Here is a 13,311-nt window from a genome sequence, read left to right as displayed (position 1 = left end):
CTTTTTAAGAAGGGAGGGAGAGAGAAAACGGGGAATTACAGACCAGTTAGTCTAACATCGGTAGTGGGGAAACTACTAGAGTCAGTTATTAAAGATGGGATAGCAACACATTTGGAAAGTGGTGAAATCATTGGACAAAGTCAGCATGGATTTACAAAAGGTAAATCATGTCTGACGAATCTTATAGAATTTTTCGAGGATGTAACTAGTAGCGTGGATAGGGAGAACCAGTGGATGTGGTGTATCTGGACTTCCAGAAGGCTTTCGACAAGGTCCCACATAAGAGATTAGTATACAAACTTAAAGCACACGGCATTGGGGGTTCAGTATTGATGTGGATAGAGAACTGTCTGGCAAACAGGAAGCAAAGAGTAGGAGTAAACGGGTCCTTTTCACAATGGCAGGCAGTGACTAGTGGGGTACCGCAAGGCTCAGTGCTGGGACCCCAGCTATTTACAATATATATTAATGATCTGGATGAGGGAATTGAAAGCAATATCTCCAAGTTTGCGGATGACACTAAGCTGGGGGGCAGTGTTAGCTGTGAGGAGGATGCTAGGAGACTGCAAGGTGACTTGGATAGGCTGGGTGAGTGGGCAAATGTTTGGCAGATGCAGTATAATGTGGATAAATGTGAGGTTATCCATTTTGGTGGCAAAAACAGGAAAGCAGACTATATCTAAATGGTGGCCGACTAGGAAAAGGGGAGATGCAGCGAGACCTGGGTGTCATGGTACACCAGTCATTGAAAGTAGGCATGCAGGTGCAGCAGGCAGTGAAGAAAGCGAATGGTATGTTAGCTTTCATAGCAAAAGGATTTGAGTATAGGAGCAGGGAGGTTCTACTGCAGTTGTACAGGGTCTTGGTGAGACCACACCTGGAGTATTGCGTACAGTTTTGGTCTCCAAATCTGAGGAAGGACATTATTGCCCTAGAGGGAGTGCAGAGAAGGTTCACCAGACTGATTCCTGGGATGTCAGGACTGTCTTATGAAGAAAGACTGGATAGACTTGGTTTATACTCTCTAGAATTTAGGAGATTGAGAGGGGAGCTTATAGAAACTTATAAAATTCTTAAGGGGTTGGACAGGCTAGATGCAGGAAGATTGTTCCCGATGTTGGGGAAGTCCAGGACAAGGGGTCACAGCTTAAGTATAAGGGGGAAATCCTTTAAAACCGAGATGAGAAGAACTTTTTTCACACAGAGAGTGGTGAATCTCTGGAACTCTCTGCCACAGAGGGTAGTCGAGGCCAGTTCATTGGCTATATTTAAGAGGGAGTTAGATGTGGCCCTTGTGGCTAAGGGGATCAGAGGGTATGGAGAGAAGGCAGGTACAGGATACTGAATTGGATGATCAGCCATGATCATATTGAATGGCGGTGCAGGCTCGAAGGGCCGAATGGCCTACTCCTGCACCTAATTTCTATGTTTCTATGTTTCTATCTGTTCGATTTATTACTGCTTCGACATTAGTGCTTTCCAGATGTCGTCGTCTTTTCCTTAGTATTGATTTCTCCTCACCGAGGGTAGGAGCTGGCTGAGATGTACTGCACCAACTCCTGGGGGTTAAACTGCAAGGCAACAATCACTGCCAAGACTCCGTCATGGAGAATGGCTAAGGTCATAAGTGATAGGAATAGAATTAGGCCATTCGGCCCATCAAGTCTACTCCGCCATTCAATCATGGCTGATCTATCTCTTCCTCCTAACCCCATTCTCCTGCCTTCTTCCCATAACCTTTGCTTCCTGTATAGACACAGTTAGCTACAATGCTAACTTGCTGGGTTTCTGTTGCACCTCGGTAACAATCATTTTGCCAGAATTGGTATGTAAAATTGGAGCACTTATTCTGTTGAATAAATTATGTGATATTTCAACAATCTTTGTAAAACATAGAAACATAGAAATTAGGTGCAGGAGTAGGCCATTCGGCCCTTCGAGCCTGCACCGCCATTCAATATGATCATGGCTGATCATCCAACTCAGTATCCCGTACCTGCCTTCTCTCCATACCCTCTGATCCCCTTAGCCACAAGGGCCACATCTAACTCCCTCTTAAATATGGCCAATGAACTGGCCTCGACTACCCTCTGTGGCAGGGAGTTCCAGAGATTCACCACTCTCTGTGTGAAAAAAGTTCTTCTCATCTCGGTTTTAAAGGATTTCCCCCTTATCCTTAAGCTGTGACCCCTTGTCCTGGACTTCCCCAACATCGGGAGCAATCTTCCTGCATCTAGCCTGTCCAACCCCTTAAGAATTTTGTAAGTTTCTATAAGATCCCCTCTCAATCTCCTAAATTCTAGAGAGTATAAACCAAGTCTATCCAGTCTTTCTTCATAAGGCAGTCCTGACATCCCAGGAATCAGTCTGGTGAACCTTCTCTGCACTCCCTCTATGGCAATAATGTCCTTCCTCAGATTTGGAGACCAAAACTGTACGCAATACTCCAGGTGTGGTCTCACCAAGACCCTGTACAACTGCAGTAGAACCTCCCTGCTCCTATACTCAAATCCTTTTGCTATGAAAGCTAACATACCATTCGCTTTCTTCACTGCCTGCTGCACCTGCATGCCCACTTTCAATGACTGGTGTACCATGACACCCAGGTCTCGCTGCATCTTCCCTTTTCCTAGTCGGCCACCATTTAGATAATAGTCTGCTTTCCTGTTTTTGCCACCAAAATGGATAACCTCACATTTATCCACATTATACTGCATCTGCCAAACATTTGTCCACTCACCCAGCCTATCCAAGTCACCTTGCAGTCTCCTAGCATCCTCCTCACAGCTAACACTGCCCCCCAGCTTAGTGTCATCCGCAAACTTGGAGATATTGCCTTCAATTCCCTCCAGATCATAAAAAGGGGCCTATGTCCGTAAATCATGGAGCTTTGCTCTATATCAAAGAAATACAGCTGTGTCACACATTCATTGAGCAGAGCGGCGCATTCACTGAACAGTGCCACAATATTGTCCCAACTGAATTTCAATAGAAATGTTTACACATGCAGCCATCACACATCCAATATACCACCATGACACATACGCCTTATTTTTCAAAGAGAAATGCCGTGTCAAAAAAATGATGGAAATATAATTTTGTGTTTTCCCAAAGCATATAGTTATGATTAACATTTCACAGCCACATGAAGGACACTTGGGAAATCTCTGGTTCTTAGTGACTGACAATAGCTTTGTGCAGAGATACTCCCCTCCAGTTTCATTCAGTTTAGTTTTGAGATAAAGGTGTGGAAATAGGCCCTTCGGCCTACTGACCACGCCGACCAGCAATCACCCATACACTAGTTCTATCCTGCACACTAGGGACAATTCACAGAAGCTAATTAACCTACAAACCTGCATGTCTTTAGAATGTAGGAGGAAGTCAGAGCACCCAGAGTAAACCCACACGGTCACAGCGAGAACGTACAAACTCCGTATGGACAACGCCCGTAGTCAGGATCCTACCAGGTCCCTGGCACTGTATGGCAGCAACTCTACACCACCGTATGGGCATTCAGATGGCAAATCATCAGAAGAGGACTGAGTGTAAACAGTGGTCAGAAAGAAATCTGTGTCATTATAGCATCTGGCATTTGTCGACAGACTTTCTTGAATCACACACACCATTTATCTGGAGAAAATCTTTGAAGGATATAACTTAGAAATACATTGTATTGTATCTTTAAGAAGGAACTGCAGATGCTGGAAAAATGGAAGGTAGATAAAAATGCTGGAGAAACTCAGCAGGTGAGGCAGCATCAATGGAGCGAAGGAATAGGTGACGTTTTGGGTCAAGACCCTTCTTCAGACTGGAAGAAGGGTCTCGACCCAAAATGTCACCCATTCCTTCGCTCCATAGATGCTGCCTCACCTGCTGAGTTTCTCCAGCATTTTTGTCTAACTTGTATTTTATCTTGGTGTTCAGTTTTTCCTGCTTAAATTGAAAAATAAAATTGCTGTAGACATTTGATGGATGATGGATTTACTGACAGAAACTGTGAATGCCTGCTTCTGCAGGAGAGACCTTGGTCCACCGAGCACAAAATAAAATAATTTAATTTTATGTTGCGTGACTTGGAGATACCCAGTGTCCTTTCTGAGTTCTGCAATAGAAACTCGAGGAACCCAGAATTAAAATCACAGACTGAACAATCCTTGTTGTCAGTGGATGATTTTATTCACAATTTATTTAACATGGAATTGGATTGCATGATGCCTAAAAATGTGACACAAGGTGATCTGATTTTTAAGCTATACGGAGATGATGAAGATGCAATGCATGAAGATGAAGAAATAAGCAATTGACAGTAAAGGGCAGAAATTAAGATAAATATTGCAAGTTACCTGCAGGTAAAAGGATGAATTGTGTGTTTAACTAATTAAGTCAATATTTGTTTCTCAGGATGCAAGCAGTGAAGAAAATGTGCTTTTGTTGGCTTGGTATTTGGAGTCTTAAAATTAAAAAAAAATATTTAACATGTTTATTGAAGTTTCTTTTAATTTTTTTTCTTACTTCACCCTGATCTCCAATCTTTCCTTTATTCTTTGTCATCAATAAAGGAATGAATCATTGTCAGCCCAGAGTAAAGAAAGCCAGGCGCTTTCTTCCTTTCATCCTCTGTTCTCAGCACACAACCAAGGGTACTGGATTGTTGTTTGATTTTGTTTTATAAATGATGCACTGCTTTGATGAATTTCATTTCAGTTTGTAGTCTAACTCTGCTTTGTGATTGAGGTTGCATACTAGTCTGTAAGCAGCACTTCTGCTTATGGTACTTTTGCGAATTATTATTTGCATTTGTGCTTTTTAATCAGTCTGATTACTTAGATATTCAATAAAGTTATGATATTTGTATTTAAAGGTGATTTATATAAATGGGTATAATATTTTTCTAAACATTAAAATGAAAAGGCCTGGTTACCCAAGATTATCTTAACTGGTTGAAACAAACATTAAGCAAAACTTGCCCAGTTTTGGAAAACTGAAATTTGTTGATAACTGTTTAAGAAAATACAAAAAAAAGCGTTTAATGACAAAGTGAAAGCAAAGTAAATCATATGACTCCTCCTCAGAGTGATTTAAAAATATGGATACTTGTGGACAAGAATTTTAAGTCACCTTCAAGTAACTTTTATGTGCATGATTATTTTTAGTTGATGGCCTGATCATATAATTTTGGATCATCATTTACTTTGCTCATTCATTAATTCTGTTTTACAGTTATGCTCTTTGGACCAAAGATTCTCACATAATTTAATTTGTGTTTCTTGAAAGGAACATGGAACTTCTGTAATAAGCAATGTAACATTAATTGGAAACTTTCCATTACCAATTTATTATTTCTTATCTCCCTCAATTTTAAATTGAAAATAGAGCATAATGGCAGATAATGCTAACTGATGTGAAATTTTGTGTTTTTCCTAACATTTTAACAAATTTGCTCAGAATTTGCCTTTCATACCAAGGCATGCACAATGGATCATTTGAGTATGAAAACTAACCCAATAAGCTTTTCTAAAATATATAATTTTTGCCACTCATACTAATGTGATAATTGGTTTGCAGTTTTGCTTTGTTTGAAGAAACCTACCAAGAGCACTTAGCTGTGTTCAAATGATTTTCACTATCTCTAATATTTTTCTAAAAGGCATGGATAAAATATTGCAGCACATTTTTGGAATTTATTTTATTACTACTGATTAAGTGTTTGGTAATTTTCCAGCGCCAGCTGAGTCTGTCAGAAAGTTTGTGTTATTGCTGCTAGGGTAACCACAGTGTACACAATGGAAGTCCATGGCAACATGCTTTTTTCTTTTTAACCCTCTCCCTCTTCATTCTCAAGTTATGATTCCGTTGCTTTACAGTGAAGCAAATTAATTCCTTGAACGAACTGGTTTGCGCACATAGTCTGTTGTGATCATTCAAACCTGCATCTGAACCCAGCTAATTATGATTGGATGGAAGTCCCATCATATCTATTGTCTTCTGGGTCCCTCATAAATATGGTTTTCAGTTTGTTTTGCCTGACTGCAATGGATCCACAGCTCAAGAACTGGTTAGCAACAGTAAGAAAGCAGCAACATTTTCACGGTTAAACATACTGATGAACAAAGTAGAGTGAAATCTGCATTGTATCGCAGCAAGCTGTACAAAGCGGTCTGGTTGATTTTTACATATGCTGTTGGAAATTGGTTTAATTTTGAGTGTAAATATCCATTAATCCATCACAAATTTAATGGTGAAGCAAGGAAGCTTTAACATTGTAATGAATTTATAAACACATTTATTTAAACCAAATCCAGACTTAGTTTTCATTTTTGTTGTATTCCTGTTTTCTTGCATTTTCTGATCTCTTTGTTCCTTAAGATTAATCACCGCCTTTTGTTCTCGTCTCTTGTAATAATGTAATTTTTCTACTTTTTCCCCCTCTTTGTTTCTCTTTCTTTCTTGCTGCCTGGATTCACAGATGAACTTAGTGGGGACGGTATGGCTTCATTTAAATTAAAAATTATGAAGAATTCAAACTAGTTAACAACATTAATGTGTGTTTTTGAAATTGTGTTCAATTTTAATTTCTGATTCAATTTTAATTTCTGATGTAACAGAATTGTCCATGCATGTAAATCAGGCAGATTATACTTAAACCTTCGAGACTTGCAGTGCATTCGGAATGTATTCAGACCCCTTCACATTTTCCACATTTTCTTACATTCCAGCCTTATTTTAAAATTGATTAAACTCTTTTTTTTTTTTATCATCAATCTACACACAATACACCAGAATGAAGAAGTGAAAACAGGTGTTTAGAAACATCTTTGAGATGTTTCTACAACTTGATTGGAGTCCACCAGTGGTAAATTAAATTGATTGGACATGATTTGGAAAGGCTCACACCTGTCTATATAAGGTCCCACAGTTGACAGTGCATGTCAGAGCAAAAACCTAGCCAAGAAGACAAATGAATTGTCCGTAGACCTCCGAGACAGGATTGTGTCGAGACACAGATCTGGGGAAGGGTATAAAATAATTTCTGCAGCATTGCAGCTCCTGAAGAGTCAAGTCAAGAGTGTTTTATTGTCATATGCCCTAGACGGGACATTGAAATTCTTACTTGCTGCAGCACAACAGAATATGTGAATATGTAAACATTGTATATAACGGGAAAAAAAGTTAAAGTTCAATAAATAACAAATATAGTGCAAATAACAAATAATAATATATTCTTTTGCAGTTCAGAGCTCATAACTTATTTGTTGTGTTTAATAGCCTAGTGGCTGTGGGGAAGTAGCTGTTCCTGAACCTGGACGTTAGAGTCTTCAGGCTCCTGTACCTTCTTCCTGATTGCAGTGGTGGGATAAGTGTGTGGCCAGGATGGTGTGGGTCCTTGATGATTTTGAATGCCTTTTTGAGGCAGCGACTACGATAGATCCCTTTGACGGTGGGGAGGTCAAAGCTGGTGATGGACTGGTCAGTGGTCAACTTTTTGTTGTCTTTTTCGCTCCTGGACGTTCAAGTTGCCGAACCAGGCCACGATGCAACCAGTCAGAATGCTCTCTACCGTGCACCTGTAGAAGTTTAGGAGAATCCTCTTCGACGTGCCGAATCTCCGTAATCTTCTCAGGAAATAGAGTCACTGATGTGCCTTCTTTACAATTGCATCGGTGTGCTGGGTCTCGGAAAGATCTTCTGATATACGCACGCCCAGGAATTTGAAGTTATTGACCCTCTCCACCATCGTCCCGTTGATATAAATAGGATTGTGGGTCCTCATCCTTCCCCTACTTAAATCCACAATCAGTTCCTTGGTCTTACTGATGTTGAGAGCCAGGTTGTTGTGCTGGCACCATTTGGTCAGTCGGTCGATCTCACTTCTATACTCTGACTCGTCCCCATCTGTGATTTGTCCAACCAGTGGTGTCATCGGCGAACTAGATGATGGAGTTCGCACTATGACTGGCTACGCAGTCATGGGTATAGAGTGAGTAAAGCGGGACTGAGCACGCAGCCTTGAGGTGCTCCCGTACTAATTGTTACTGAGGATGAAGTGGTTCCTCCAATGCGAACAAACTGTGGTCTGTGGATGAGGAAATCGAGGATCCAATTGCAGAGGGATGCGCAGAGACCCAGTTCCATGAGCTTGGTAACCAGTTTGGAAGGAATGATGGTATTAAACGCCGAGCTGTAGTCTATGAACAACAGCCTGTGGCTGTAGACTATAAACAACAGCTCATTTAAATGTAACAGCACAGTGGCCTCCATCATTCTTAAATGGAAGAACTTTGGAACCAACAGGACTCTTCATAGAGCTGGCCGCCCGGCCAAACTGAGCAATCGGGGGAGAAAGGCCTAGGTCAGGGAGATGACCAAGAACCCGATGGTCACTCTGACAGAGCTTCAGAGTTCCTCTGTGGAGATGGGAAAACCTTCCAGTAGGACAACTATATCTGCAGCACTCCACCAATCAGGCCTTTATGGTAGAGTGGCCAGACGGAAGCCACTCCTCAGTAAAAGGCACATGACAGCCTGCTTGGAGCTTGCTAAAAGGCATGAGAAACAAGATTATCTGATGAAACCAAGATTGAACTCTTTGGCCTGAATGGCAAGTGTCACGTCTGGAGGAAACCAGGCACCGCTCATCACCAGGTCAATACCATATCTACGGTGAAGCATGGTGGTGGCAGCATCATGCTGTGGGGATGTTTTTCAGTGGCAGGAACTGGAAGACTAGTCAGGATCTAGGGAAAGATGAACGGAGCAAAGTACAGAGAGATCCTTGATGAAAACCAGCTCCAGAGCGTTCTGGACCTCAGACTGGGGAGGAGGTTCACCTTCCAACAGGACAAGGCACACAGCCAAGACAACGCAGGAGTGGCTTTGTGACAAGTCTGTGAATGTCCTTGAGTGGGGTAGCCAGTGCCCGGACTTGAACCCGATCGAACATCCCTGGAGGGATCTGAAAATAGCTGTGCATTGATGCTCCCCATCCAACCTGACAGAGCTTGAGAGGATCTGCAGAGGAGAATGGGATAAATTACCCAAATACAGATGTGCCAAGCTTGTAGCGTCATACCCAAGAAGACTTGAGGCTGTAATCGCTGCCAAACAAAGTACTGAGTAAAGGGTCTGAATACTTTGGTAAATGTGATATTTCAGTTATTCATTTTTAATTACTTTGCAAAATTACCTATTATTTATTCTGTTTTTTATAATGGGGTATTGTGTGTAGAATGATGATTTAAAAAAAAATATATATAATCTATTTTAGAATAAGGCTGTAACGTTACAAAACGTGGAAAAAGTGAAGGGGTCGGAATACTTTCTGCAATTTTTTAATCAAAATTCTTATCTCATTCTTGCATGTGAATCAATGTCTTTCAAATGTGCTAACTCCTATAGTAATGAAATAGCAGGTATCAAATAATGTCTATTCACTGCACATGCATTTCCCTTACTTTATATTTGTGGGGGATACTACTTGTGTCAGCCTCTGATGGTTGTGCTTTGTACTAAGCTACTGTGGGTGGGTCATAGATCACCATAGCGTAGACCTGGGCTGCTCAGCCCATCAAATCATGCTGCCTCATTTTAAAATATTTCCTCACAACATCTAATTTTGTTCTGTAAACCTTCTTTGATTCATTACATCACCCCTACTGCAAGTGATTTCAAGACCATCATAAAATAAATTTATCTTTCACCTGTAGCTTTTATGCATCAGTTTGGATATCTGCAGGGCTAATTATCCCTCCTCTTCCTGCAAAGAAATCTACTTTTTGATTGATGTTATTCCATAATCAGGATCTTTCAACAAAACACAATATTTCTTAAATGCTGTGCCATCTGTGTGAAAATGTGCCTTTATCATATTATTTCAATAAATAACTTTCAAATGTAATTGTGACGAACATACCAACAGAAATTAGAGATTTAATGCTTGTCAACAGGATCATGGATTGCTGCAGATAGGAATAATAGGTGATTGATCCCATGGATTATTTTTGGAGGAGCTGAAGGGGGAGCTTCGGGGGTAGGAGGAAAGGCGTTGGGCCTTAGCCATTAAATATGGGTTGATGTACCAAGATTAGAACAATTGTACAAGATTAGAACAAGCCTAAATCAGTGACAGTGATTGAGGTTGGTCCCAGGAAGTTGTTGGGGGATTGAAGTGTTTGAGGTCTTCATGCGAAGGATAGGTGGAAGCCTGAACTTTGGGGGTTCATCGGTGTGATTTGAATATTGTGTTTGTGGAGCGGGCTGGGAGGGGGGGGGGGGGGGGGGGGGAGTGAGTGGATGGTATGGTCAGAATGCAAGATGAGTAAGATGGACACTGATGGGTCTTGTGGATATTGTTGGAGGATTGCATTGAAAAGACCAATTTGTTCCAAGAGTAACCGACAATTATGTTTTTTAGAAAGGTGCATGGCAAAGTGCTAAAAAAAAGTCGCATTGGGAATGGTGTCCCAGTACAAGAGGGATCATGGCCAGGAAATACCTATTTAATTTTCCAGTGTGACACACAATGACCTAGAGTCGGTCATTACTGCATTTCAATATAGGCCAAAAATGGTTTCCAACTGCATTAATAATTCAGACACTTACAAAGTATTTTTTAATGAGTTTCTGAATGCGATTCTTCCACAGCCAATTATTATTTAGTACAAAATCAAATGAAATATTGGACTGCAATCCCATCAGGAAATTTGGCGAATAATATGGAATCTTGCAGAAAGGTTGTTATAAAACATGTTAGACTGTACAGATATGAAATTTGATCCAAATTATGTATTTTAATTGAGGAAGACAATATTCCATTCATTTGTACAGGCGACCCTCGCATCCTAATTTTCCATAGCATCTACACATTAAAAAACATGTTGAAAATAAAAATTTTCATTTATTTACTTTTATCTTGAACATTTCATGAGATCAAATTTGATTCCATTCTGGTTGGAGGAGAGACTGTACCATTTTTTTGTATTATTTATAGGTATATATAAAATAGTAGGGTCTTCCAAAGGCATGAGTGTTGTTATGTTTGGAGAAGTGAAGGCCAGTTTGGGCAATTAGATTTGATGCAGGAGTTCCAGCTTTGGTTCCTTTAAATTATGCGAGTTCACATTTGTTATTTCTGTATCCTTGCTCTCAACATCTAGTTTTGTTCACACAAGTGAAAATGTTAGAAATTAATACCTGTGTAAGTATTGTTAGTCTCAATGTACTTTTAGTATCATGATAAAATACATATATAGTTTGTTCCTACTTGCTGTAAAAAACAAATTACTGGAAATACTCAGATGGAGCTGATTTAGAAGGCATTAGACAGGAACTTGGAAAAATTGATTGGAAAATGTGGTTTACAGGTAAATGGATGCATGTAAAGTGGAAAGTTTTTAAAAGTGAGAGAAGAGTTCAGGGCCAGCAAATGAGAGTGAAGGGCAAGGCTTGCAGGATTAAGGAACCCTGGTTGACAAGGGATATTGACGTTTTGGTATGGATACATGGGTAGCATAAGATGGGTATTGTGAGTTGTAATCAAACAAATCCTCTGGGAGACAAACAAAGAGATGCAGGAGTATACTGAAGATCAATCAGGAGGGCAAAAAGAGGACATGAAATAAAAACAAAATACTAGAGGAACTCAGTGGGTCAGGCAGCTTCTGTGGAGAAAAACAGAAGACATTTCAGGTCCGGACCATTCTTGAGACTGATGGAGTTGGTAGAGAGAGGTAAGGGGTAAAGATGGGGCAAGAGCTAGCAGGAGAAAAGGTGGATCCACGTGAGGTGGGGTTGTTTGAATGATGTCAGGTGGGGAGAGAAGGGTGGGGATAGTAACCACGATTGATGATAAGTAAAGAAGACAAAAGGGGTACAGATGGTGAAATCGGATAAGAAAGGAAGGTGAAGCTGACTTAGTTATGTGTACTCCTATGTGCTTTCATTTGTTTTTATATTTGTTTTTTTTATATTTCTTATAATTTCTGAATGCATCTGAATATTTAGTTTTGGATAGGTTACACAGACAGATAAGATAATCTTAGCTGACTGTCAAAGATTTTTTTTCTCCACATCAAAGACTAGGCATGTTTTTCATTGTGCACTACACTGTCTCTGCGTAAGCATTGCTATTCGAGTACCAGGCCAACTTTTAAATGCGTTCAAAATGCGGATTCATCAAAACGCAAGTTTCTTCTTGCCGCATAGATCCGTGGCAAACTCTGACCCAATAAGCCAGTTCAGTATTCCGACTGTGCATGCAAAGGTCATAGGTTGCTCGGGCTAAACACTCGTGGCGGCCATGCCGCTGCATGGGTGCAGACCTCCTGCGTCTCGTCCTTATCCAGCCGCCGCTGGGCCGTCCCCGTCCCCTCCCGAGTGTCCCGTCTGGGGCGGTCCCGGGTCAGCGGGAGCCGGACGGGAGTGTGGAGGAGGGGAGGAGGAGGGGGGGGGGTGCCGACTCCAGCTCGGCTCTGCCTGTCCCGGCGGAGTGCTGGCCCGTCGCAGCGGCGGCCGAGGCCCACAGGCGGCGCGAAAAAGAAGCACCAACTCCAGCTCAACCCCGCCCGTCCCATTTGGAATCTTGGTCGGCCGCCGCCGAGCAGCAGGATCGAGGAGCGCCCGACCCGGGGAGTAGAAGTGTCAGATCTTCCAGCGGAGAGGCAGCAACTACCGCGGGCCGCTCACCTGTCGGGCGCTGACCCCTCGATCCCGGGATCCAACCACTCTCACAAAATGCCGGTGTACGATGAGGACAGTAGGAACACTCAGTTCACTCAATGCAAACTATAGGTCATTTGTTCCTTGCGCCCGTGAAAATCTCCAGCGCAGTCGAGACGAGTTGCATTCTCGATTGAGGACATTTTCTCGACTATCCTAGAAGCAACGAGTCATGGCTTTACCAATGGTTGTCTGTCTAACTGAAACCTCACTTCCCTCACCTCTCACCGTCTCTCCCTGTCTCCCACTCGCATCTACCCCCTCTCTCTCGCTGTTACACCCCGCTCTCCCCCGCTCCCAGGCACCCCGTTCGCTTTTTTTAATTCTTGAATGACCTTTGAAAAATCCCATGATTCCTTGCATTTTTCGGAACACCGAACTGGCTTATTGATGCATCCGGGTTTGGCATGAATTTGAATAGCAGAATACTTAAATGTAGTTGTTAAACTCAAATGTTCAGTCAAATGAGCCAAGTAAAAACTAAATCTATTTTACCCTTGAGCTTCATTCGAAAAGAGGGAACTGAGTTCAGAGAGTTCAAAATGAGAAAGAAGCAAGAAACTAAATTGTCAGATGAATGTCGATTACATATTT

The 13,311-nt window shown here is 41.6% G+C and overlaps 1 protein-coding gene across 34 annotated transcripts in view; it reads left to right on the top strand.

Moving 5' to 3' along the window:
- Positions 1-13,311, top strand: part of ptk2 (protein tyrosine kinase 2) — a 465,509-nt gene that overhangs the window by 336,008 nt on the left and 116,190 nt on the right. For 19 of the 34 annotated variants that reach the window (XM_033019915.1, XM_033019912.1, XM_033019913.1 and 16 more), the window contains 2 exons: positions 4,563-4,643; positions 6,470-6,487. The exons of 9 other annotated variants lie outside the window; for them this stretch is intronic. In XM_033019915.1, coding sequence (XP_032875806.1) covers positions 4,563-4,643; positions 6,470-6,487 — 99 coding nt within the window. The remainder of the gene's footprint in view (positions 1-4,562; positions 4,644-6,469; positions 6,488-13,311) is intronic. 6 more of the 34 variants (XM_033019902.1, XM_033019901.1, XM_033019907.1 and 3 more) reach the window with 1 other exon arrangement.

Source organism: Amblyraja radiata, chromosome 4 (assembly GCF_010909765.2).
Source record: "Amblyraja radiata isolate CabotCenter1 chromosome 4, sAmbRad1.1.pri, whole genome shotgun sequence".
NCBI lineage: Eukaryota > Metazoa > Chordata > Chondrichthyes > Rajiformes > Rajidae > Amblyraja > Amblyraja radiata.
Note: the sequence above shows the minus strand (reverse complement) of the source record. Positions and strands in the feature narration are given on the sequence as shown.